The sequence below is a fragment of the Epinephelus lanceolatus genome, chromosome 24, assembly GCF_041903045.1.
Source record: "Epinephelus lanceolatus isolate andai-2023 chromosome 24, ASM4190304v1, whole genome shotgun sequence".
Lineage (NCBI taxonomy): Eukaryota > Metazoa > Chordata > Actinopteri > Perciformes > Serranidae > Epinephelus > Epinephelus lanceolatus.
In genome coordinates this window covers 9123532-9150362 of record NC_135757.1, presented here as the reverse complement: position 1 = coordinate 9150362, position 26831 = coordinate 9123532, and the positions used below count along the sequence as shown (strand labels likewise).

Here is a 26831-nt window from a genome sequence, read left to right as displayed (position 1 = left end):
ATGGAGAGGAAAGGCATAGACTCAAACCTTGAGTACAGCTACAAGAGAAGCTTTTTTAAACAAAGCAAAGTCATTTCACATCATAGAATCGTCTAACAGGAGCAAGTGCAACTTTTGTTATCCATCATGAATGCACCATGCATTATTTCACATGCATTGATGTTCTGTGGATTCTGCTCAAAGTGTAATCTGGTGTTCACGCCCGACGTTAACGTGCAGAGGAGCCAGGAAATAAGATGGAGGGCAAGGTAGTGATGTGTAACTGCAACTATCTGACTTTTTTAATCTAAGATGAGAATAAATATAGTCTCACAGCAAGGAAAATCAGAAAAAAAATCATTAAAATGATAAATGTCACAGTAAAAAAGGTCATCTTTCACACTATTCAACCAAACTGAAGTGTCTATAAATGTAATAATTATGAAGACAATTTTTTATGCTTGCTTCTGCTGATATTTTCAAAATATAAAACTAGAAATACATCATAAATAGTACAGATCTGACATTTTGCAGTGTCTGCACATAATCGATAGCTGGAGACAGCTCAGTCAGTGCCGGTGTATAAGTCCAGCACTGTGGTAATACCAGACTGTTTCCGGAGAAATAAGGAAATTGATTGCAAACCTTTAAATTCAGGGTCACCCAACAAGCAGAGAGACATCAAATACAGGAAATGAGAAGCACCCATGTTGTCTGCATTGGTTGGAAATCACAAAGAAATTAACAATCTAAATCTTTTTTTTTCTTTTACACATTTCATTTAGACTATCCATGATACTAACTGGCTTACCGTTTGAAATTTATGTCATCAGCTGACAGTACAAAGCAACCAACAGCAGATCCATGTAGAGTAGCTAGGATACAGCTAGCAGACGTCGCTCAGATTCCGATTTGTTCTTTGACATACCCTGCATTGCTCTTGGCGAGTAAAAAGCTGGGAGCTGCCCTCCCACCTGCGTGTGCCAGGACTTCCTGTCTGACAGGAAGCAGCATGTGAAGTTGGGGAAACACGTCTCTGACTCCTGGATCATCCGCACCGGTTCCCTGTATACCAACAGCTACACCTCAGTCTGTCAAGCTCCTTAGGTTCACAGATGAGACCACCTTCACTGGGCTCATCTCTGGCGGCGATGAGTCCACGTATGGGTGTGAGATTGACCATGTGGTGACCTGGTGCAATGACAATAAATTGGAGCTCAACCCTCCTTGAGATGACTACTGAATTTCAGAAGAATGCAGCCCTACACACCCACCACACCCTGTGTGACATGCCAGTCAGCGCTGTGAGGTCCTTCTGCTTCCTGGGGTCTTTCATCCACGACCTCCAGTCGAGGCTGAACATCAGTTCCCTCATCAAAAAGGCTAAGCAGGGGGCGTCGGTGGCTTAGTGGTAGAGCAGGCGCCCCATGTACAAGGCTGTTGCCGCAGCGACCCGGGTTCGACTCCAGCCTGTGGCCCTTTGCTGCATGTCACTCCCTCTCTCTCTCCCCCTTTCACGCTTGTCTGTCCTATCAATTAAAGGCTGAAAAGCCCCAAAAAATTTCAGAGCAGAGGATGTACTTCCTGCGGCAACTGAAGAAGTTTAACCTGCTAAAGATGATGGTGCATCTCTACACTGTCATCACTGAGTCCATCTTCACCTCCTGAAGTACCACCTGGTACGCTGCTGCCACTGCCAAGGACAAGGGCCAAGTTGCATGGTAGTGTTGTGTTGTTGGCAAACGAATTGTTCAAAAGAATGAATCTGTTGAGTGAACGTACTGAACTGAATCACTTCCAGAACTGATTTGTTCATTTCTCAGTTCAGTTGAGCTCAGCAGCAAGTGTGCAGGCCGGGAGTGGAACTGCCGGTTCGGTCTGTGCAAACAATAAATCATTCGCGAGTCACAAGGTAGCCAGGGTGCAGGGAGGGACTGCCTACCGCGTGACGAATCACTTGATGAGCGACGCAACCCTGAACCCTGAGTGATTCAAATCATTTCTTCTCAGCGATACACTTTCATGGGGACTGTTTTCTCCAAGCTAACGGCGAATGTAGCCAGGAGTCAAACCACATGAACACAATCACACACCTCCCCATTGTTTTAACAGACTTAGTTTCCAGATAAACAAACTTAAAACATTAGGCTGGCCAGTAATGAGACTCACCAGTGCAGGGCAGACGCAGCAGCAGCTCAGCCGTGTATCCATTGAGTGAGTTGGACTACGCAGTACACAGTCAGGGCTCCTCCCGCCAAGCACTTAACGATTCAGTGAACAAATCTTTTGAACGAACTGATTCTAGTGATTCAGTAACATCTAAAGAACTGCTTTGCCCATCACTATTGCATGGTATCATACGCTCTGCTAAAAAGGTGATTGCTACGATCTGCTGTCCCTCTAGGACCCTGAGTTGGGCAGGAAAAATCATGGTTGACCCTTCCCACCTTGGATACATACTGTTCAAGACACCAATCCCTGGCAGGAGGCTGTGGGCCTAATGAACGTGGCCCATGAGCCCATTTGACATGGACTCATACAAACCCCAGCCCTGGAGTTCACAGCGAGCTCGTAGCAAGCAGCAGTGCTGGATCTAACGTGTAACGGCAGCAACAGAAAGTTTGCTGATCCGATGGGGCAGTGGAGAGGGTGGTATAGGATCTTGCTCTTACTGAATTCGAGTTGCCACAGGGTGCTAAGTGAAGGTTCATGTCGTGTTTGCCGTGCTGCTGCTGCAAAATGGATATAACGAAACAGCAACGAAACGCAACATGTGTGGACGTGTTGTGACGGGTGCTGGTCATTTGTTGATGTTAGCAGACTCTATTGCTTCGCTAAGGTTACCTTGTGTCACACACTGCAGCAGAGCTGAAGTCATTCCACAGGCTGCTGCAGGCAACCAAAAAAAGTTGGCGTAGGGCTCAGTTTTTAAGTTATGTTACAGCCTGTTGACCAGTTGGCAATGAAAACAATTCGTATATGTAAAAGGTAACATACATTACCTTTAAACAAGTTATTGAAATCACTCTCTCCCTCTCTCTGTGTTTGCCATATTTTAGCAGAGCTGATGTACACGGTGGAGCTGGCTGGAGGTCTGGGAGCCATCCTGATGCTGCTGATCTGTCTGGTGACGCTGTACAAGTGCTACAGGATCGAGCTCATGCTCTTCTACAGGAACCACTTTGGCAGCGAGGATATAGATGGAGGTAAGATGAGATAAGGTGCAAGACATAATTTAAATTTAAAAAAACTTTACAGCGTTATATAATAATCCTCCATAATCCTGTGATACCACAGTGTTTTCTGTTTGGTGGATGATTTCTAAGGCGCCTTCCTCTACTGTGAAAGCATCCTTTCTTTCCTCAGTAGGAATCAAATCCCTAATCTGAGCAGTATCAGCGCTGCTCTGCACACATATTTATTTTTACTCCAAAAACACCTGGGCTATTTTTCATATCTTAAAGCTGCATGTGGCACTATTTTTATGTAAATATGCACCTGTTTTATCAGTCTCAATGACACAGAAAAGAGCCTCCCATCGTTCCCTAACTCAGAAATTTTGTCGTCAGTTCCAGGGAATCTTCTCAACGAGGTGGAAGAAAAAAATTTTATGCAAAATATTCTGTAAACTGTCTCCCAAACAGCAGCAAACGACTCACCAGTCTTTGATGTAGCTCCTTTTCTTGTCACATTTGCATCCTTGTAAAAACTAATCACAAGGCAGCCTTGTAAAAAATGCTCACGCTGGGTGCTGTTTCCTGACATCCTGATGCATGACTTCTGGGTAATGAAGTTCAGATTTTTCAAACAGTTCCCTCTCACTGTGTTTCGGAGCCTCCGATGGGCAGCGCTGCCGAGTTTAGCTTTAAAAGAAAAGCACAGCCTTGATCACTTAAACACTGTGAATACAGCAGCTGCTGTTGACGTGCTTTGTATTCAGGGTGAATTTGGTTGTTGTGTATTTTTCTTTTTATCATTCTACTGGAGAACCAGCGAAAACACAGGCAGACAAAAAAATATGAACAGATTCTAGTTAACGGCATTAGTCAGCCCCCAATATGTCGTACAGTATTTGATGTAAAGTAGCACTGTTGTGTTGTTTATTGTTATGTGTCTTGTCTTTCTGGTGTCAGTGCCTCTGATACAAGCAGCAGTTACTTCGATCTCACTGGGGGAAATCCATTATAGTGGAGATTTTTTCCATTTACAGCGCCTACTAATTCGAAGACCACTCTCAGTACAGTCACTGTCCACACTGCTGTCAATACCAGCCATTTGCAGAAGACACGCAGCTCTGTTGATCACTTGGTAAATCTACTGTACCCTGTGTTGTCTCGCTGCAGTTGTGTTGGAAGGGAACAAGGAGAAGACTTAACTCTATACATGCCTTGGCTCTGCTTGTTGCACCTGAACAAGCTGCTGGTTTTTAATTGCTTTAAGCATCTTCAGGGCTTGACGCTAACTTTTTTCCCAAGGAGCACATGTTCTCCTAAGTTGAAAAAGTAAGGAGCACACAAAGAACTTTAGGGGCACAATGTAAATTGATCAAATAATGTGTTGTTCGTAATAAACGTGATGCAAATAGACATTTACAAGCAAAATTATTTAATGAATTTGTATACAAAATGTACAGAAAGGTAAAATTTTTGAAAAAGTTTTGCAATTTAATTTTGTCTTTAATGTTATTATCTTATATATATTATCTTTGCAATATGATTATCTTATATAATGTTATTACTATCCTAAAACATTCTCCAGGTCCTCTGAAACTCTGCAGGACTTATTTCCACCCTGCCCAGCAGCGGTACCGTGGCGAATGGTCCCTAACTGCGGGGAGAATAGAGCAGGCTTCCCTGGAGGTCCGCCATTTAACCTGGTCCCTCGTCTCCTCCACACTTTGACTTAGGCTATTTCCACGCTGTTGACAGTGGGACTTATATTCACTGTGCCGACAGTGGCTTGGAAAACCTCCCATAACCGTGTCACACGGGGAAGAGGGAAGAGGCAGGAGGGAAGGCTGCTGGAGTTCCTCCAACATTTGCGGTTAGATTATCATATTTTTTTTATTGACAAAAATATAGGCTGCTTCGGCTGATTTTTTTATGCGCACATGTGCCCCTAAATATTTTTTACAGTTCGCACACACCTATTTTTAGTCGCAAATGCGAGTGAAACGCTTGCACTGTCGAGCGCTGATCTTGCTACAGGTACCAGTGAAGGGAAGAGGAGGAAGGAAGGTGTTGATCTCTGTACTGTGGGGTTTCTTGTACTTACTGAAGTAGACAAGTTGAGGCTTGAGACTTTGACAACACTCATGAAGAAAAGGGTGTCTGCAGGTCCTTAAAAAGTCTTAAAATCTCTTGAATTCAATTTTATAAAGGAAGGGCCGTAAAAGTCATTAAACAGTGTTATAATTAAATTTCTACAAACATTTTATTTAATGTATTTTATCCATCTTTTAGTGGGTGGCAGTACCTCAGTCCATGGGGACTTGGTTGCCGGTTCAAGTCCCAATACAGACCAGTTGTGGAGTATGGACTGGTAGCTGGAGAGGTACCAGTTCCACCTGCGATGCTTAAAGAAGGAAAACATTATTTGTCCAAAAAACTGTCAAATATTTGGTTAAAAATGATCTGAAGGTGTTAAAAAGCCTTACATGTACCTAAGTGTCTGACACCTGTAGACACCCTGTAAGATTGGGTCGTCGTCCCGCTCAAACTGCAAAAGAGCAAGTGCAAGAGTGATAGGATAATATATTCTGCTGAACATTCGCTATAAGGCAAATCAAAACACAGTCCCTGTGCCAGACAAAAACATTAACTCTGAGGCCCCATCAGCAATAGTAAAAGAAAAAAAACCCTGATTGGGCCTGGTGGATGAGTCTTGGCTTGAGAATGCATCAAACTGAGACAAGAAGCAAGTTTTAATTTGATTCCCCTGTAATGAGTCTCTCAAGTACCAGTGCTGCAATGAATTCAGGGGGAATGAGATTAGTTCGGAGAGGCTGAGGGACCGTACGTAGCGGAAAGAGAGACAGCGAGAGAGTTATGAGCGTTAAAAGGTAAAAAAGTATTCCGCTCCTCTCCTCATACACTCCCAGCTCTGCTTAACTGTGATGGCTGCTACATCAGACATTTCAATGAAAGTCATTACCTCTGGCTGTGTTGGGCTTTCGGCCCCGGAAAGCAGAGCTTTGCCTTAATGGATGGCCCAGAGGCAGTTGTGTTGAAAAGGGAAGAAAAAAAAAATGTCGGGCCTTGAACTTAATGCCAAACAGCAATTGTCTCCTTTAATTGTGCCACCCGAGTGAGTGCTTGGAGAGAGAAACAGATTTTCAATTTGTTCTCCAGTATAAGGGGATCAGGTTCAATAAGACACAGCACGCTGCCTCCGGAGCTCTCAGGAGACCCCTGATACTTTCCTCCACGCCGCGATCGATTAGATCACTTCACTGCAAGCGTGCGCGCACTCGCACCTGCACCTCACAAGTCATCTCTGAGTTTCAATGACAGCATACTGTAGGTGAGTAGTCAATGATAAAGCGTTAATCAGAGCCAAACTGGAAATGGTTGCTACTTAAACGAAGACAAAACATTCTGTGAGCTTTGGCAGGAGGTGGTTAACCAAGATCCCATCTCTATGGTAACAACTGCGCTGACAGGGAGAAGTAGCTGCATGTAACATATAGTTGCACACACGCATAGTTGTCATTAAGAAAGCCCTTAAGCCAGTGTCTTGGATGCACAGAGCTTTTTTTCCCCAACATAAATCTGCACACGCTGCCAAGAAAGTGCTTGTGTTTCATTGTGGCCACTCGTAGAACTAATTGAACGCCTGCCTTCCTCTTCTGCCAGATGTAAAACTGTAAGCTTTATGTAACAATAGGACGGACTGTCAGCTATTTGTCAGCGCCGCTATTTAGTTAAAGACCACTCAGTTGTCACATTGTGTGGGTGTCAGTAGAATCAATAATAGGCTTCATGATGACAACAGCCGCGCGAGCTTGTCAAGGAGGTGGGAACTCATCAACACTCTGCCATAAATACGAATGTCAGTGTTGTCAGCGCGGCATGGAATTATGAGGCTCCGTCTGCGTTCAGTGTAGTTTAGAGATACTGAGCATTAATAGTTTTCACATCTCGCACACAGCAACTGTAATGCATCCTGCTTAATTTGCATATAAGATGCAGAGGTAAACATCAGAAAGTAGCTCATTTGTAATCAGAAGGTCAAATGGTGTCTTGTTTTTTCCAAGTGATATTGTCAAGTGTAATGAAAAAGAAAGGAGACAAATGGAGAGTTTACACTGAACAGCGTCTATGAAGGTGAAACAACCATTGCAGATAAATATGTAGACAATCTATTGTCAATATCCAGCGCTGATTGATCTTTAAGTTGTTTAGGTCCTTTATTAAGCATGAATGGCAAACATTTATCGCATCCAGCTTTTCAACTGTGAAGATTTGCTGCTTTTTTCTGTCTGATATTTCTGTGAATTGGACTGTTGGTTGGACAAAATCAAACATGTGGTAATGCTGATTTCCTTGGACGTTTGCCTGTTTGACCGTAGCAATTTGGCATTAATTGTGGGGAAATTATCTGCAATTAAATCCAAGTAAACATTCATCATTTATGTATTGTTGTTGCATGGAAACAAATTCCACATTGTTGTATGTTCAGCAGCTTCACCTGCTGTGCACTGACTAAAAGACCCTCCTGGTTACAGAGCAGGTATTTGGAATTAGTTCATTGGACCTTAAACTTTGTTTTTCTTTATTCCACAATGACGTCACAAGCACTAAATAAAAACAATTGCATTTAAAAAACATAATCTCTTCCAATCAAAACCAGGATTATCGAATATATCCTCCTGAGACTTTTGTTTGGTGTACATTTTAATTTCTCCTAGCTATTTGGGATCAGCAGGACTCGATAAATATAAAATACTAAACATTGTTAATGATAATAATAAAGTCCCAGTGTCAAACAAGTACTTCCTAATTTACAGTGTCTTGTTAATGTAAATTAGGAAGTACTTCAAACATTATTAATCATAAATAAATAAGTTTCAACCATAAACTGTGATCAGGTTTTGAACCTTGTCTACTTTTGTGTCGGGATCGGCTGCAGACTGACTTGGCAGAGATGGCTGCCATCTTGGTTTTCCATGGATTAGTGTATTGTGAACTTACTACCACTAGCACAAAAAGTGTCCACAAACGAGGACAACAGGTCTAAGTTAAGTAGAATGAAGTGTAAGGTCAAGTAAACCCAAAATGTGATGTCCTCATATGAGGACACGTGGTCTCAGGAGGATTTAGATTCATCTTACCTTGATCTCCTGTCAGAGTTCACGAACAATGTACAAATTGTCTCTGTTTTACCGATAATTAGTTACATACAGTGCTGTCTACAATCTTAGAAATAAAGGTTCCTGAGGTTTTACCCAGAACAGTTTCTTTCTGAAGAACCCTTTTCTTAAGAAAGTGTTCTTTAAGGATTCTTTGTAAGACAATGGGTTCTTCATTCGAAGACCCCTTTTTGATTGAAACAGCTCTTCAAGGATTGTTGAGAGCATGGGTGTTAAAAGATCCACACCTTCAAATATTCAACTATTAACTCATGTTTCAAATGGTATTTTTTGAATGTAGATGTATCTGGAATCCCCTTATTACTTTCTTTTAACTTGTGTATTGCCCTAGTTGATATCTTTACCATCAATTCATGCCACACAATACCACGTGGTCTGCCATTTTTTTCTGATGTATTGCTTTATGGGTACCTGGTACTTGACATTTTGTATTGGCTCTTATTTGGAACCATGTTTCGGTTCCTAACCTTACTGCACTATTGAAATAATAACAGCTGTAGCAATAGTCTCATAGAACCATGAGAGTTGCAGGTTGCACTGGACTGAACGTCTTATTGGGGGTTCTAGGTGGAACCTTTCACAGATGGTTATAGGTATAACCCTTTATGCTGGGCTCTCAGTAAAGCTGCTTTGACAGGGCTCCAGGTGTAACCTTTATAAAAGGTTCTACCAGTACCCAAAAAGGGTTCAACTATCTGGACAAGCCAATGAACCCTGTATGGTTCTAGTTACCATCGTTATTTCTAAGAGTGTACAAAAATGTTTCGGAAATTATCATTAATACAAACCAGTAACCTATAACGTCACCTCACTTTCTGCTGTCACCCTATTGACTAAATAAGTAATTGATAATGGAGACAATCATCAGTTGCAGCCTCGTGTACCCTCAGGCAGCTGTTTATCAGTTATGGAAAACAAAACCCTATGTTTTAAAGTGCTCAGCTACTCATTAGCAGTCCACCGTGTGTGCTTTTGTAGCTTCTGAGTTAAGTATGTGTGTTACGTTCCAATCTACTCTCCATTAAATGTAATGGAGCCCAGAAATATCCTAGAGATTACGCCTCCAATTCTCTTGGCACTCTCTACCGCGAGTTCAAGAGTTCACAATCTAACTGTAGGCTTTCTATGCACACGCATATATTACCCCGCCCCTCAGAGTGCAGCGAGCATCAGTCCCTTTGCAGTCGGCATGTGGGACGGAGGAGTGCTGGATGCGGTTTCAGAGGTGTGCTGCGCCCTCGGATACACCTCGCCAGTCTCCTGTAAGGAGTGACTCCTCAAGGTGCAGCAGCAGGGTCATTCCGCCTTCGAGATTCACCTCCTTCTCCTTTCTCTCTGTTTCTCACTACAGATGAGTGAATCAGCTCCACTGATCTGCCTACACAGCTTTCATTTAAATGCTACCAGAGAAGAACAGAGAGGGAGATTTATGTCACTGAGGAGTAGAATATAAGCCTCAGAGTTAGTTATACTAAGTGATTATGAGGTTACATTTCAATTATTTTTACATGTCCCTGATGTTGTAAAATGAATTGCATGTTATATAAACGAGTTCGATTAATTACATAGTGTCATGTTCGAGTGCCAAATAGCAAAATTACCCACTGGGAAGTGAGCGAATCTAGCTGACAGTATCATGGCCCAGAGAGAAGCAGGAGTGTAAAATTAAGATGATATTAAAAGCTAAAAAAAAGGGATACTGTTCTGAGGATTGATCCCAAGATCCCTCCTCTTGAACTCAGCTGCTCTCCGTACTCCTCTCAACCTGACCCTCTCATCCTCAGCCCCCGTCTTCTCTGGTGTCTTGACAGGTTAAACATCGCCACACGGCACTTGCGCAGCAGGTGGCCACTATAAAGCAAAGGAACCAGAGTCATAATGAGGACTCATACATCCAAAGCCTGCATGTGTCTCTAATGAGTTTACCTCAAAGGCTGCCTTCACATGACAGCTCAGAGTGTCCCAATTTTTTTCCTCCCTTTGTGGCACCGATGCAAGGGTTTCAGCGAATAGAAAAACACACACAGAATCTGATATTTTTCTTTCTTTCTGATGAATATGACCCAAAAATATGCTGTGCATCATATCTGATTTGTGGCTGAATAACTGCAGTCACAACTTGCAGATCACAATTGTTGTGATTTTAAAGGGTCATTGTATACTGACACTCAACCATTACACCCATACAGTACAGGCCAAAAGTTTGGACACACCTTCTCATTCAATGTGTTTTCTTTATTTTCATGACTATTTACATTGTAGATTCTCACTGAAGGCATCAAAACTATGAATGAACACATGTGGAGTTACGTACTTAACAAAAAAAGGTGAAATAACTGAAAACATGTTTTATATTCTAGTTTCTTCAAAATAGCCACCCTTTGCTCTGATTACTGCTTTGCACACTCTTGGCATTCTCTCCATGAGCTTCAAGAGGTAGTCACCTGAAATGGTTTTCCAACAGTCTTGAAGGAGTTCCCAGAGGTGTTTAGCACTTGTTGGCCCCTTTGCCTTCACTCTGCGGTCCAGCTCACCCCAAACCATCTCGATTGGGTTCAGGTCCGGTGACTGTGGAGGCCAGGTCATCTGCCGCAGCACTCCATCACTCTCCTTCTTGGTCAAATAGCCCTTACACAGCCTGGAGGTGTGTTTGGGGTCATTGTCCTGTTGAAAAATAAATGATCATCCAACTAAACGCAAACCGGATGGGATGGCATGTCGCTGCAGGATGCTGTGGTAGCCATGCTGGTTCAGTGTGCCTTCAATTTTGAATAAATCCCCAACAGTGTCACCAGCAAAACACCCCCACACCATCACACCTCCTCCTCCATGCTTCACAGTGGGAACCAGGCATGTGGAATCCATCCGTTCACCTTTTCTGAGTCTCACAAAGACACGGCGGTTGGAACCAAAGATCTCAAATTTGGACTCATCAGACCAAAGCACAGATTTCCACTGGTCTAATGTCCATTCCTTGCGTTTCTTGGCCCAAACAAATCTCTTCTGCTTGTTGCCTCTCCTTAGCAGTGGTTTCCTAGCAGCTATTTGACCATGAAGGCCTGATTTGCGCAGTCTCCTCTTAACAGTTGTTCTAGAGATGGGTCTGCTGCTAGAACTCTGTGTGGCATTCATCTGGTCTCTGATCTGAGCTGCTGTTAACTTGCGATTTCTGAGGCTGGTGACTCGGATGAACTTATCCTCAGATGCAGAGGTGACTCTTGGTCTTCCTTTCCTGGGTCGGTCCTCATGTGTGCCAGTTTCGTTGTAGCGCTTGATGGTTTTTGCGACTCCACTTGGGGACACATTTAAAGTTTTTGCAATTTTCCGGACTGACTGACCTTCATTTCTTAAAGTAATGATGGCCACTCGTTTTTCTTTAGTTAGCTGATTGGTTCTTGCCATAATATGAATTTTAACAGTTGTCCAATAGGGCTGTCGGCTGTGTATTAACCTGACTTCTGCACAACACAACTGATGGTCCCAACCCCATTGATAAAGCAAGAAATTCCACTAATTAACCCTGATAAGGCACACCTGTGAAGTGGAAACCATTCCAGGTGACTACCTCTTGAAGCTCATGGAGAGAATGCCAAGAGTGTGCAAAGCAGTAATCAGAGCAAAGGGTGGCTATTTTGAAGAAACTAGAATATAAAACATGTTTTCAGTTATTTCACCTTTTTTTGTTAAGTACATAACTCCACATGTGTTCATTCATAGTTTTGATGCCTTCAGTGAGAATCTACAATGTAAATAGTCATGAAAATAAAGAAAACGCATTGAATGAGAAGGTGTGTCCAAACTTTTGGCCTGTACTGTATATACTTGCAAGACATTAATTTACAATGTTTAGCATTAATCTACTTCTATAACACCCCACTCTTCTTCCTCTTCTTTCCTGAAGGTACCTCAAGATTTTTGTAACCTTGTGGGAATGTATTCCCATTTATCCACCCATTAATCCCCCCTTGTTTTCTGAGTAACCTTTTTAAAGTTGGATGTGGCTCTGCTAATGTTCAAAACTTAAAATATTAAAGGACCCGGGGGCTGAATGATTAAAGACTGTAGTATTGAAAAGACATTAACAGTTCTGCTATTGGTATTGGAGGAATTCAGAAGATATATATTTTTGTAGGCATAAGCAGGTACACCATTATCTGTATCTGTGTCAGTTTCTGACTTGGAATGGGCGGGGTTTATGGCAGAAGTAGTTGGGGTTCAAATTAAAAGCAGGTTGAGCCTAATCAGAAGTAGTTATTTTAAGCCTGAAATTTATATGGATTAATCAGAAGTTGCAATATTTATTACTTAAAGGGAAATTTCGGTTTATTTCAACCTGTCTCCTATCGTCCTAAATTTGTTTCAAGTGACTAGTGACATAAAAATAATAGTTAGCATGTTAGCCGTTAGCATAGATACAGCCAGGGCGCATAGTAGCGTCAGACCTGTTAAAACGTAAGTGAATGGGCAACCTTCAAGTGCAAAGTTAGTCCACTAAACAAGCTTTTTTTCCACAAAGACCGCCTCATATCATTAGGATAAATGTCAGAGAACATATAGAAAACAACATGTAAACGTGTTGTCTTACCTTACCGGTGTGCTGCCACGTTTGTTTACCATTTAGCTCTGCTTTCCAAAGCGCGGTCGAAATATCGCGAGAACAAGCAGCGATCTCATACCGTGCCTGAAATCTCGCAAGCTCTAGATAAAGCCCAGCTGGATACTACTCCAGGTGGAGGTGTCTCATCTTCGGTCACATCCAGACCTTGAAAATAAGGCTGCAACCGGTCCCATTCCTTGCAACAGAGGCATTCCTCTTCTGTGGGCACTGGGGCACAGCATTCACAGGTACACCACCAATCTCCAGAGCTATGCAGCCTTGCAGCAGCCATTCCTCCTCTCTCGTCCTCTACCTGTTGCGCCTCTCTCTCTCTCTCCTCCTCCGTTCTTCAATTTCACGAAGTTCTTCGTCAGTGTACTCTGGCTAAGTCTGGCAAAAAGTCAGCCATTATTCTATAAATCTTTCATAAAATAAATGAATGAACTTTTCAGGCTACTGTCCGGTGCTGCCTTCCAGCTGTTGCTGCTTGTTCTCGCGAGATTTCAGGCACGGTATGAGATCGCTGCTTGTTCTCGCGATATTTCGGTCGCGCTTTGGAAAGCAGAGCTAGATGGTAAACAAACATGGCAGAACACCAGTAAGGTAAGACAACACGTTTACATGTCATTTTCTATATGTTCTCTGACATTTATCCTAACAATATGAGGCGGTCTTTGTGTTAAAAAAGCTTGTTTAGTGGACTAACTTTGCACTTGAAGGTTGCCTTTTCATTTACGTTTTAACAGGTCTGACGCTACTATGCGCCCCGGCTGTATCTAGGCTAACGGATAACATGCTAACTATTATTTTTATGTCACTAGTCACTTGAAACAAATTTAGGACGATAGGAGACAGGTTGAAATAAACCGAAATTTCCCTTTAAGAGAAACATATTTACAGAACAGCCTCAGAATTGAGCTTCAGAACATTTTTCATCACAAAAGTAATAAATTTTCCTTCATCACAAGTACAGACATTGACACAATTTTACTCATATGACACTCGTACTTGTTAAATGTACATTATCTGTATCAGATATTTGTTTCATCCAAGTATTCAGCTCAGTAACCTTATTTGCTGTGAGGGTCCAAGGACGGAGGGATGTTGTATGCTGTAAAGCTGTCTGAGGCAAATTAGGATCTGTGATATTGGTCTTTATAGATGAAATTGGAAATTGAAATTGCATTGAAAGCAGTGCTGTAGCATAATGTTAATTTATATACTGTACTTCCATAAATATAAAATAAAGCAATGTTAATTCTGTTCTTAAAGCCAATACTATTCGTGATACTGGGTTAAGGAGGTAGGACTGGAAGTAGAGATTGAGGTATGTTAACAATTTGTGTATTAAATAGGCAACATTGATGAGACATTGATGAGACTTTGACAGACAACAGTTATATGTGAATGTTTTTATCAGAATTATTGCTAGGGACAATTCAGGAGTCCCTACCAAAGTCTACACCCTTGCTGTTGCCACAAAGTTGTAGTTGTCCAAAATGTCAATGTAAGTTGTAGCATTCATCTATCAGATATATCAAACTACTTTCTAAAAGTCCTAGAGCCAGAATTTTTAACAAACCAAACAATGTCCCCTGAATTTATATTACACAAGGCTGCCCGCTCTCACCTCTCCTGTCCGCACTAATAACAGAACCTCTTGCTCTTAAAATACTTACTGAACACTTTTAATTGTGGATACAACACAGAGACAACACAAAATAAGATTTCTTTATATGCAGATGATATATTATTATATCTAACAAACCCTAAGATGAGCATACCGCAAATGTTAGAGACAGTTACCCTTTTTGGTAGTGTTCTGGTAACCGTATAAACTGGAGTAAGAGCAAATTCATGCTTGTTAGAGTTCACAACCCAGATATACTGAACACCTTTCCATTCAAAGTGACTTCGAACAAATTTGCCTATTCAGGAATACAGGCTACTAGAAAATACCAAGACTTATTTAAAGAAAATTTCCCTCCTTTTATTTCCAGGTTACAATCGCATTTAAAATACTGGCGGACCCTTCCTTTTTCACTAATTGTTAATGCATTCAAAATGGTTTGTTTACTTCAATTGCTCTACCTTTTCCAAAATCTCCCAATCTGTGTAACAAAGGCCTTTTTATGAAATGAGGTGCATTCATCACCAAGTTTCTACAGGATAACAAATGTCCCAGAATCATAAGTTGTAGCACAAAGACTGAGACAGAGTTGCTGAAACCTTTAAAAACAGCCTAAGATCTAAAGTACATGAACATGAGCCCAATTTCTACATTATTTTGACCATACAGTGGCCATGCTATGTCAGAAAAGAGCCTCCAGGTAAAGAACCAAGTCACTGTTACTGATGAAGTGGTGTGGTTGTTCAGACAGCTTTGAGCACAACATTAAAGCTGAGTTTTTGCTGCAGGAGCCAGACACTGTTATCTCCTTCCTGTAGTCGTCAGAGGCTCTGGGATATCTCACTTCCATGTCTTGCATTTCCACCCTCCTGACTCATTGTGCTGAAGTTCTCCAGCTTGAGACGAAACATTAAAGTCTTCCCCTCACTTCTCACTTTCCGTCTCTCTGCTCAGTCTTTTTAAATCCGTCATCAATCAGTGCTTTCATGTGGGTGATGGAGCCACGCCATGCGTCAGCCTAGCAGGCAATGTTGGGCATTTAGCTCAGGCTGGAGTCTAATTTGTTTTGCCTGCAGTGGGCAAAGTAGCTATCAAGGTAACATTATTCGTCATCAGGGACAGAGCTGTAATGAAAAGCACTCAGATGGGCAGAAGTGCCCAGAGGTCAGTGTAATGGAGGCGTCCTGTCTCAATGAAGTCTCCTAGTGAATGAATAGCCCTCTATGCACCAGTATGAAAATAGATTGTGAGCATCTGGGGTATAGCAGTGCATAACTTTGCTGACCAAAGCAGGAAAGATTATGTCCAAATCATAAAACATATAAGCATTTAATTGGAGCAAAGTGGTTTTGGGAGCTTCTTAATGCCCATATATGAAGTGATGCAAGCATTCAAGGGAACAGACTTTCTTTTATTCAGTTTGCTGAGACCACGGCTTTATTTTCTCTCTCTGCACCTGCTTGATAGCCGGGATTATAAAACTGTAGTAAAGGGTCTGGTTTGAAAGATCTGACGACACTAAAGACTCTGCTGGAGGATAACAGGAGCTGTGACATTTCACCCATCTCCATCTCTGTCCTCCCACCCTTTGCCTGCAGATAACAAGGACTATGATGCTTACCTATCCTACACCAAAGTGGACCCGGACCAGTGGAGCCAGGAGACCCGCGAGGAGGAGCGCTTTGCCCTGGAGATCCTCCCCGACGTGCTGGAGAAGCATTATGGGTATAAACTCTTCATTCCAGACAGGGACTTGATCCCCACAGGAAGTAAGCTCTCTCTCTCACGGCGATGTCAAGTTGTGTCGAATGTTTTGTCGCTTGGTGTTGCTCGTGTTGTCAGTGCCGTGGTGGTATGCCTTGTTTGTGGTCTTCTGTGATGCATTTTGTGTTGTGGCGCAACTAGACCTGTAAGATCATCATTGTTTAATGTGATCATTATGAAATGAGCTTTTCTAACCAGCAGCTGAACTAAAGTGGATCAGCATATAAAAGGTGGCATTTAGGGGTTCTTCAGTTTAAACTTTGGTGGAAAGGGATAGAAAACAAAACCAGTGTCAACTTTTTTGCATTACCTTTTCACTTCAGTTAATCAAACACAGTCTGCTTGTCAGCAATAAGTAAATACATACTCAATCAACATCATATTACATATATTATAAAGGGGAAAGTTGTTGCAGTTATGGCACATGGCAACACAGACATCACATAAGCATGAGACAGTTCTGCACAAAGAGTTTGCACTCTTTTACGTGTCCGAAAAGCAGTGATTCCCAACCACAGCTACTCGTATGCTAAGAGATACTACTGTATTTAGGAGGCACCTGCACATCCATTATTTTTAGCAAGTGCTTGCAAACAATAAGCGGCACAAACAAGGTGAAAGGTGAAAGAAGTACCCGCACACTGCTCTTGTTTCCAGTTCTTTATTCTGCATGGACTCCACAGAGTTGTGACCACATACAGGTAAAGTTTGGGAAGAAAACAGAGGAGTGCGGGTACTTTTTTCATTGTGTTATTGCTTCTACAGTTGCTGGGGGGTATGTGGAACGGCTAATACAATAGTAATGGAAAACAGTTAAGACACCTAACTCAACGTAGCGGATAAAGAGTTGAAACATTTATCTAAAAGTAATGACATCAACACTCAGAATAGTTTTATAATGATTTCATGTAACAAATAGAGTTCATTAACATTCACTTTAAATGAACACATGTGGAACATTACAGGTGGTGTCAGTAAGTTCATCTAGGGCTGTAGGGGTCTGACAATTAAAGGTTGGGAACCACTGCTAAAAACATCCAAATAACGGTTCAGCTTGTGGCTATTCAAGGAACCTTGAAGAGTCGTAATAATCTTTTTGGGTCTTCGAAGTATCCCAGTGTTCTAAGAAGCGCGTCTGAAGAACCCCTGAAGTGTAGTTTGGCCTTGTTTTAATGGCTCCTCCCTACACATGCTGTGCAGGGAGGCCGTATATTAAGAAACAGGGTTTAAGAGCCTCTGATTACATGTAACAATGTTTCATGAATCCAACACTAAAACAATACCGCATTGCTAACTAATCTATTATGACTGCCTGACAAACGTTCTCAGATAGTTTTAGAGGAAGAGGCAATTAATTTGAGAAATGTGTTGCTCAAAGCAGATGACAGTAATGAAGCACTGCGTGATAATAACAGTATGCAGTTTTTAGCCTGTGCATGTGAATTGACTGAAAATAACTTCCTTATAAGTTAACCAGTAGTTGAGAGTAAGAAAGTACATTTATACAAGGAAGTATTGGAGGTCCCTTATTCCCGTTTTATGCCACTTTATATTTAAATTTCACTACATTTTAGCAAGAACATTGTAATTTTTTAACTACATTTATCACAGTTATGGTACATTGCTATGGATTAACTAGCAAGAAAAGCTAGGGAGTATGTAAAATGCACTCCACCTCCGGTAGATGCGAAACTAAAGGAATATTTCAACCTCAAAATGGCCATTTGTATATCAGTTGCTCATCTCATGTTACCTTATTTTTGTCAAGAAAACTTTGTTGTTCTTTCATGCTTGTACAGTGAACGAAGAATCCAAAAAAAAGCGAATATTCTTTATGATCGGGCTCTGCATTTAATAACAGTAAAACTATATCGAACAATTTGTGCACTGTAATCCAAGTCTCATTTATCCAGTTGTATGCTCTGTGCTTCCCAAACATAAACATGTTCCCGAAAGCGTTAGAATTTAAAACACTTCCACCTATGAGTAGTGCACGCATGTGCCCCGACACACTACACATCTGTGCATGAGATTGTTTGTAGATGTTTGTTTGTTTTTTTTTTCCCGCAAAAATGTCTGTGTTTAAGAAGTACTGTGCATACGACTGGATAAACGAGACATGGATTATATTGAACGAGTTGTGTGAGCATTTGTAAACAGATGCTTTGATATAGTTTTGCTGTTGTTAAACACAGACCCCAATGAAATCAATTTATAAAGAATTTTTTGGATTCTCCGTCCACTGTGGAGACATGCAAGAAAAACTACGTTTTCCTCCTGAATTTATGGTAACGCGCAGTGAGTAATTGATATACAAATGGTAGTTTTGCAGGTGAATCATCATGCATCAGTTGTAATATCTAATTATGTAGTGTACCTTTAATGAACCTTGAAGGAATCCTGTTATGCAAATGATACTTCACCAACTGTACCTTTACTGGAGGGAAGTTTTCATTGCAGAGCTTTCTGAATACTTCTCCTACCAGAAGAGTTTATAAACCCAGTTTAACTTGTTCTTGAATTCATAAAATGTTCATCAAGTGTTGAGTTGAGTTGCTGCAGCCCTTTTGTGAAAGTGAAAAATGAAAAGTTAAACATTATGCCTTAAAAAAAAGAAACTCGTTAAAAAAAAAACAAGGTATATGGACGTACCAGTTGGTTCGTCAGTCTACAAAATGTAAAGCCCGTGGGAGGCATAATAGCCTGTACTACATATACAGCATAATTGGTGGACAGAGCCAGCCCTATTATTACAGTCCATGTCCTGATCCAGCGCCATACAGACTGTACCTTTGCATGCTGCTGTGTAACGATGTCAGCTGTACAATCAGAAAGGTCTTTATGCATGGATATTAATGCATGTATTGCCACAGTATATTTCTAATGGAGCGTCTCACCATCCCCCGTGCTTATCTTTGATGAACTCATCACACAGATGAGTTTGATAATATCATTATGTTATTAGCCTCCATTTGAATACTTGCATCTGCCTGTCTTCCCGCACATACCATCATTACTAATTATGTTCCTCTTCAGTGGCATTGTGCCAAGGTTATACACTGAATCCCTTGCTGTGATTATGTGCTCGATGCGAGGGGACTGTTGTAATATGGGAAAAATGGCATAAAAATGCAAGGATTGAGAGGAATCTAAAGCGCGTCTGTTGCTATTCCAGCTCGGTGGCACAGCTCGCTGGCTCATTGTGTCTATGTATAAACATTAAGTTCCCATTGGGAATGTATTAGCATCTTAACAGTTGATATAACAAAGTTTAATCCACGGCTAAGATAAACACAGTTTGGCCATTTGGGGTTTCAACATGTGTCAACAATCCTTCTCCTGAGCTGCTGATAAATCATGCGTTATGCTGGATTATCTTTAACATGTGAAACATCTCTCTACTCTGATAGATTTCTGATACATTCAGTATTTGCTAATGTACGGCAACAGAAGTACACAACCCGGCTGAATTAAAATAAACGTCTGTTCCTCAGCGTTTTTATGCTACATGTCCCATATTAAACTGGAATAAACTGGTCGGCGCGATTACCGTTTTGCAATCGCCAGTGGACCACCAGTGGAGAAATACAGTTTATGCCAGAGCCATGTCCCCACATTGACAGAACTGTTCTTTTAATGCTTTTCTCCAAGTCTTTTGATCATACTTTGAATGTAAATATCTATGTTTAGGTTTCACCAATGATCATTTCCAGGATGACACAAGACTACTTAGAGGTACTTTTTCCCCAGATTTTTAACGCTCGTGTTAACACACACTGATGCAGATTTTCTCATCAAAGTAGTGACATAGAAAGTCATTTTGGTAACACTCTGTGTTAAGTCATACTTTTTAAGCATTTACATGTTGTTAATAATGGCTTTATGAGGCGTTAGTAGCATAAAACATAAACTATTACATATTTTCGCTCACGTTTTCCTGAAGTTAAGATTAAGCGCGCTATTTTTTGTGTGTTTTTTGGTGTTAAGAAGATTAGCTGTATGGGGTTTACTCACAGACTGTATTAAAGTACTGGACGTTGCCTGCATTCTTGTTAATAGCCTGCAGGGGGCAGCTCCACTGGCTGCATAAAGTCTGATACTGGAGAAGAGAAAATGACCCTAATTCTCGATTGATTTATTACCTCAGTAAACACTTTTCCTGATAAGTTCATGGTCTCAATCTCTAATTCCAAGTCTTCATCAATACAGCATGATGTTTACTTTGTCAATTGTGGTCCCATTTAAAGTAAAGTAGACGATAAAGCATGGTAAACTTTTGGGCGTGGCTACCACGGAGTAACACAACCCAATCGTTGGTAATGTATGTTTCTGCAAACCACAGATACATCACATTTGTACGTTAATATGTAGCAGCTACATTACATTTACGCCAATGCTGTGGTTAATGTGATGGAAATGTAGTAATGTTTCCAAAAAAAAAAAAAAAAAAGCTTTGGTGGCACAATCCCGACTGGAAATGCAGCTATGTCGCTTTAAAAAACAGGTTGCTCTGTTGTGTTGTGCATCGGTCTCGGACAGTGGTCTGCAGTTCGGCAGCCATCTCGCTACGTGTCACGCCACTTCCTAATGACAGTCAGTGCAGACATGTAATCAGAACGACGACACTTTAGATACATTGATATGATATGTATGAAACATACAAATGTAACGTAGCTGTGGTCTGCTGAAATGTACAATGCCAACATTTTTTCTGGCGACTGGTCTGTGTACCCGTACATATCCACCCCAGCTCCACCTTCTCATCCAAATATGGTCACCTCTGGTTCCAAAAAACCCCACAATGACAACTTGAGGCTTCAAATTGGTGGTCCATAAACCAATGGGTGACATCACGGTGGCTGCGTCCACTGCTTTTCTTTTCACAGTCTGTGGGTTTACAGCATCAAAACGATTGAAAGCAATTTTTTTGCCCTTAAGATACATTCAAAATGTTTTTTGTGTCCCACCACAAATTGTGACTTAGGGGTGGGTCATTGTGAATTTAATGTGTCTCTTTTAGTCTGTTGTATGGTGGCTGATGAGAGTTATGACTGAAATGTCACAACCTCCGACCTTCCTCTGATGCTACATCCACACTACTACGTTTTCGTTTTCAATTGCAAAAACTATTGCTTTGTTTACACCTAGCATCCGCACTACTCTTGTATGGACTGTCAAAATGGAGACTTTCATGCCTGGTTCACACTACACAATGTCAGTCCGATTATAGCCCAATGCAGCGACGTACGGTGTCTGAGTGTCGTACACGATAATCCATCGTTTCATCTCGTGTAGTGTGTCATAGTAGACTGACAGGCGTACTGACAGAAAGTCTAGCATGTTTGATTTTCTTTTTGTCGTCCACGACTTCTCTCGTCACAGCCGTCACTTTGACCAATAGGAACACAGAGCAATCTGTTGCCATAGACAACTGTACGACAACACCCCAGGGTTTTTGATATTTCCTCTAGGCATGTTACCACACAGAGTAAAAAGGGAAAAATGATGGCGTGAAACAGCAGAGGCACTTTATCAACCCACTGAGTTAACGTTACTGTCATTAGCATCAAGCTAGCAAACAATGTTATTTCTTCATAATGGAGACGGACATAAAGTAAGAAAATTCAAAGATTGTAGTTTTTGCTCACCACAACTGCAGAGGCTACCAGCTTCATATGAAACAGACTACATTATAAACAGGACGTTATTTATTATTCCACACTTCTTGTATCTGTTTCAAATTAAAAGCCCCTTATAACCTCCGCTGAGAGAATCCCTTTATTTTCTAAATAGGCTTTTATTGTGAAACATTTGTAGGAACTTGTTGTGGAGGATTCAGTGACTTACATGTTTGCGTACGGTTCTTCAAATGTAGCTCCTGCCATCTGGTGGCACTTTTACGTTACTGCAACAACATTTCAGCTGGCACATGAACAGACAGTGACTCAAATAATAGTGAAAGTAATAAAAATAGGACAAGAATAACCTGATGACATCACGCACGTCGTGAAAGACAACTGGAGATAATTGGTGAGTACCATCGTGTAGTGTGTCATGTCTGTCGGTCAAGTCACGGCACGATTTTATGACTCCACAGTTGCGCAATGTGACGTAGTGACTGTCAGAACAGGCAGAAATGTCGTGTAGTGTGAACCAGGCATTAGAGACGATGGTGCAGACACATTCACTCTTATTAGTCACAATGTGTCGTAGCTGGGTCGACATACCTTTAGTGGTTTTATCCTACTGGTGTGGGTTGATGTAGTTAATTCTGGACTTCCATGTACTTACCTGTAACTACTTAGAGTCAAAACTTCCATTACATTTTGTTTGGCAGGAAGTTGGAATTCCTGGCAGTCCAACATCTCCTGATGGTTTGTCACAATGGGCTTTTCCCTTTTTAATAAATGATTGAAAGAGCGGAGCAACAGTGATTTTCTGCCTCGTGTAATTTAGCGTTGATTTTATTTTTATGCAGGCAGGAATCAATTATTACACATGCACCACTTTGACTGCAAAGCTGGTGAGGTCTCTGAAAGGAGGACTGTAATCTATAAAGCTATAAAGTGTTACCAGACAGCACCCCAAGAGGGCAGATTTACTTTCAGTTTAATCAATTCAAAACATAAAATGAAACTACGCCTCATTAGCTAATTATATAGTATCCATTTATCCATTCCCATTTGTTTTTATCATGATAAGATAAAAGAAAAACTTGTTTTTGCCCGATTGCTCGGACCTGAAGTGAATGAGCTTGAACCCTACTGGGGGAGTTTTAGCTCCAGGGATGCTTTGTGACAAATTATCGCATGAGGACCAATTAGCAAACAGCAAAGAGATTGACTTGTCATGTTGGAGTAGAAAGGGCTGACTTCAAATCCAAGTTTACTCTAATCAGGTCTCTCTCATTGTGACGCCGCAGGCAGAGCGTGACATGAAAGGAGGAGTTCATTCTGAGAGACGTGGAGAGGAGGACAGAGAGGAGATGTGGCATTTGTTTGCTTAAAGACCAGCAAGATATTTTGCGCACACACACATACACACACTCAGTATCTCACTGACTGTGGGAGGAAGAAAATCACTATTTTTTCCACACACACACACACACAAGAGGGTTGTAAGCTTCGATTGGGAAGTGAAGCCCAGTTAATCCCGTCTACCTGCTGTTGAGGAGCCACTCTGTCTTTGTCTCCGCCAAGAAAGGCTAAAAGCAGGCATCAGCTGCACACAGACACACACACACCTCCTCCTGACTCCCATGATAGGCCTGGGGAAACACTTAATCACGTTCATTATTACGCAGCTGAGCTACTCATCAGGGACGTGAATGCAACATCGTATTTACTATAAACTCAAATGTATTTGATCTTCAGGTGTAACGATGCAAATGTAGGTTCGTATAGGTATCTTACTTGACTTTGAGTGTTTGATGTTTATCGTCATTTGATCCCATTACCCTTTTGTCCACAAATACATCTTACAACCCTTATTCCAAAAACGTTAGGATGTCGTTTAAAACGTAAAACAGAATGCAATGATTTGCAAATCCTTTTGGACCTGTATTCGATTGGATTGAGTACAAAGACAAGATATTTAACGTTCAACTTCATTTTTTTGTAAATATTCATTCATTCTGAATTTGATGTCTGCAACACATTCCAAAAAAGTTGAGACGGGCATGTTTACCACTGTGTTGCATCACCTTTTAACAACACTAAGAGTTTGGAAACTGAGGACACTAATTGTTGAAGTTAGACTTAAGTTTCTCAACAGTCCAGGCTCCCCGTTGTATTTATACATTATAATGTTCCAGATATGTTCAATGTAAGACATGTCTGGATTGCAGACAGGTCAGTCAAGCGCCTGAACTCTTGTACTATGAAGCCACGCACAGAATGTGTCTCATTGTCTCACTGGAATAAGCAGGGACGTCCCTGAAAAAGACGTCATCTGGATGGCAGCATATGTTGCTCCAAAACCTGTTTGTACCTTTCAGCATTCATGGTGTCTTCACAGATTTGCAGGTTACCCATGATGCCTGAATCTTTTGATGATATTGTGGATTCCTTGCAATTTTGCATTGAGAAATATTGTTCTAAACTTGTTGAAATACTTGCCGAAGCACTTTTTCCGTAAGTGACCATCCTTGCGCGTAAACGACCGAGCATTTCGAGGATGCCCCTTTCATACCCAGTCATGATTCTGTCACCTGACTAATGAACGTGTTTACCTGTGGGAGGTTCTTTGAGCATTCGACAACTTCCCCAGTCCTAGCTTTTTTGGAATGTGTTGCAGACATCAAATTCAGAATGAGGTTATATTTCACAAAGTTTATCAGTTTGAATATTGAATATCTTGTCTTTGTACTGTATTCATTGGATATAGATCAAACTTTCTATAAAAATCACTTTCTTCTAAACTAGATTGTATTCAGCTGTTTGCAACTTTGAGAAAAGGGAGTATTTTACTCAGCAGTCGCTATGAGACCAAGAGAGTTTTTCAAATAGCCGGTGGGAAAGGTTTCATCGTACTCATGAGCTCTGTGTACTTTCATGTACAGTTAAAGTTATTTTTAAGATAAAGTATACAAGCAAGTATAAATTAGAGACGATGTTTTTTGTTTCCCTGCTGCGATGTATATAAAGTTATCTATCTGTCTATCTTTCTTTGTGTTCAGCCTACATCGAGGACGTAGCACGCTGCGTGGACCAGAGCAAGCGCCTCATCATTGTCATGACGCCCAGCTACGTGGTGCGGAGGGGGTGGAGTATCTTTGAGCTGGAGACGAGGCTGCGCAACATGCTGGTGACCGGCGAGATCAAGGTCATCCTGATCGAGTGCGCCGAGCTGCGCGGCATCATGAACTACCAGGAAGTGGAGGCCCTCAAACACACCATCAAGATGCTGACGGTCATCAAGTGGCGCGGGCCGTCCAGCAACAAGCTCAACTCCAAGTTCTGGAAGCAGCTGCTCTACGAGATGCCCTTCAAGCGCATGGAGCCTCTGAGCATCTCCCACGAGCAGGTGCTGGACGTCAGCGAGCAGGGCCCCTTCGGTGAGCTCCAGACCGTCTCGGCCATCTCCATGGCGGCGGCCACCTCCACCGCCATGGCGACGGCACACCCGGACTTGCGCTCCACCTTCCACAACTCTTGCCACACCCAGATGAGGCAGAAACACTATTACCGTAGCTACGACTACGACCTGCCGCCCGGCGGCACGCTCCCACCACTCTCCACGCTAGGCAACCAGCACACCTACTGCAACATCCCCATGACGCTCATCAACGGACAGCGGCCGCAGTCCAAGTCGCCGCGCCAGCAGAGTCTGGAGGAGGCCCACGGCAACAATGCCATGCTGCCACTGCTGCCCAGAGAGACCAGTATATCCAGCGTCATCTGGTGACAGAGACGGTGCCAGGTGGGGTAGACTGTGGATCTTTATGATGTCCGTCACAGGGAGGACTCACCACTGGCGCTTGGACCCTGAATGCACCGGAGCCAGATGGACCTGAATGGCACTAAGCTACTTGCTGCTGTTGAATTTGCACCAGGAAACATCAGGGGGACGGGGAGGGAGGACACACTGGACACGTTGGGGATGGAGGTGGTGGCAGATTTTTTTTTTTTTGTTTTGGTCCAATAAGAGCTTTTATTGAAACTGAACAACAAAAAAAGAAGCAAGGAGAACTCTTTTGTATGCCTGTATAAACACTCACGTAACACAAGCCAACACCTACGATCATTTACCCAGAGAGTCAAGGAATACAGGGTCCTGTACATACGTTTTCTAATTCTTTGTAGCATCAGTGTTTGGGACTTGTTTCTTCTTATGTTTTCTCATCAGTTGGGACTCTTTTTTTGTTTTGTTTTGTTTTGTTTCAGTTTGTACAAAAGTGAAGCAATGGCCTGTGAGATGTTTTGGATAAACCGTTGTTACCTTTATCTTAATTTGTTGGCTGGTGTAGTTTATAAAGCTTTGGGATTATTTCGGGGAGGGGGGGTAAAAGTCGCAGCCTTCGGGAGATGAGAACGACGTGGTTTGGATTTGGAGTTTGAGCTCTGCCGGCTGCTGTAAAGGGTTGAGAATCCGGACTCAACCAGAATATGCAAAATCTTGGGTTATGGTGTCACAAATCGAACGCTTTTGGGAACAGTCATATCTGTGAAGGAGGATATGAAGAATATTGGTGCTAGGCTTCACATCTCTCTGTTTCTCTCACGATAACATTTACTTTGAAAAAAAAAAAAAAAAACAGCCTTGCTATTTACCTTAACAGATGATTATATCACCGAAAATTAATTATGTGTATTATTTTATGAAAAAAGAAAAATCTATTTTTGTAACTGAGGGATATTTGCTTAGAGAGGTTATACCTATAAAGTTTCTGAGAGGAGGAATCGGGGAAAAAAAAGAACAGTGTTTTGTTATGTGGAACTGCACAGCTCACGAAAATCGATAGGTCATTCACTAAATGTCTTACCCTTATA

The 26831-nt window shown here is 41.7% G+C and overlaps 1 protein-coding gene across 3 annotated transcripts in view; it reads left to right on the top strand.

The window, feature by feature from the left end:
- Positions 1-26674, top strand: part of LOC117250019 (interleukin-1 receptor accessory protein-like 1) — a 375630-nt gene extending 348956 nt beyond the window's left edge. For 2 of the 3 annotated variants that reach the window (XM_033615956.2, XM_033615955.2), the window contains exons 9-12: positions 3039-3185; positions 16176-16346; positions 20032-20076; positions 25019-25874. In XM_033615956.2, coding sequence (XP_033471847.1) covers positions 3039-3185; positions 16176-16346; positions 20032-20076; positions 25019-25746 — 1091 coding nt within the window. In that variant the 3' untranslated portion in view covers positions 25747-25874. Of the gene's footprint in view, positions 1-3038; positions 3186-16175; positions 16347-20031; positions 20077-25018 lie in introns of all 3 variants that reach the window. The other variant, XM_033615958.2, reaches the window with a different exon arrangement.
- The last annotated feature ends 157 nt before the right edge of the window (positions 26675-26831 follow it).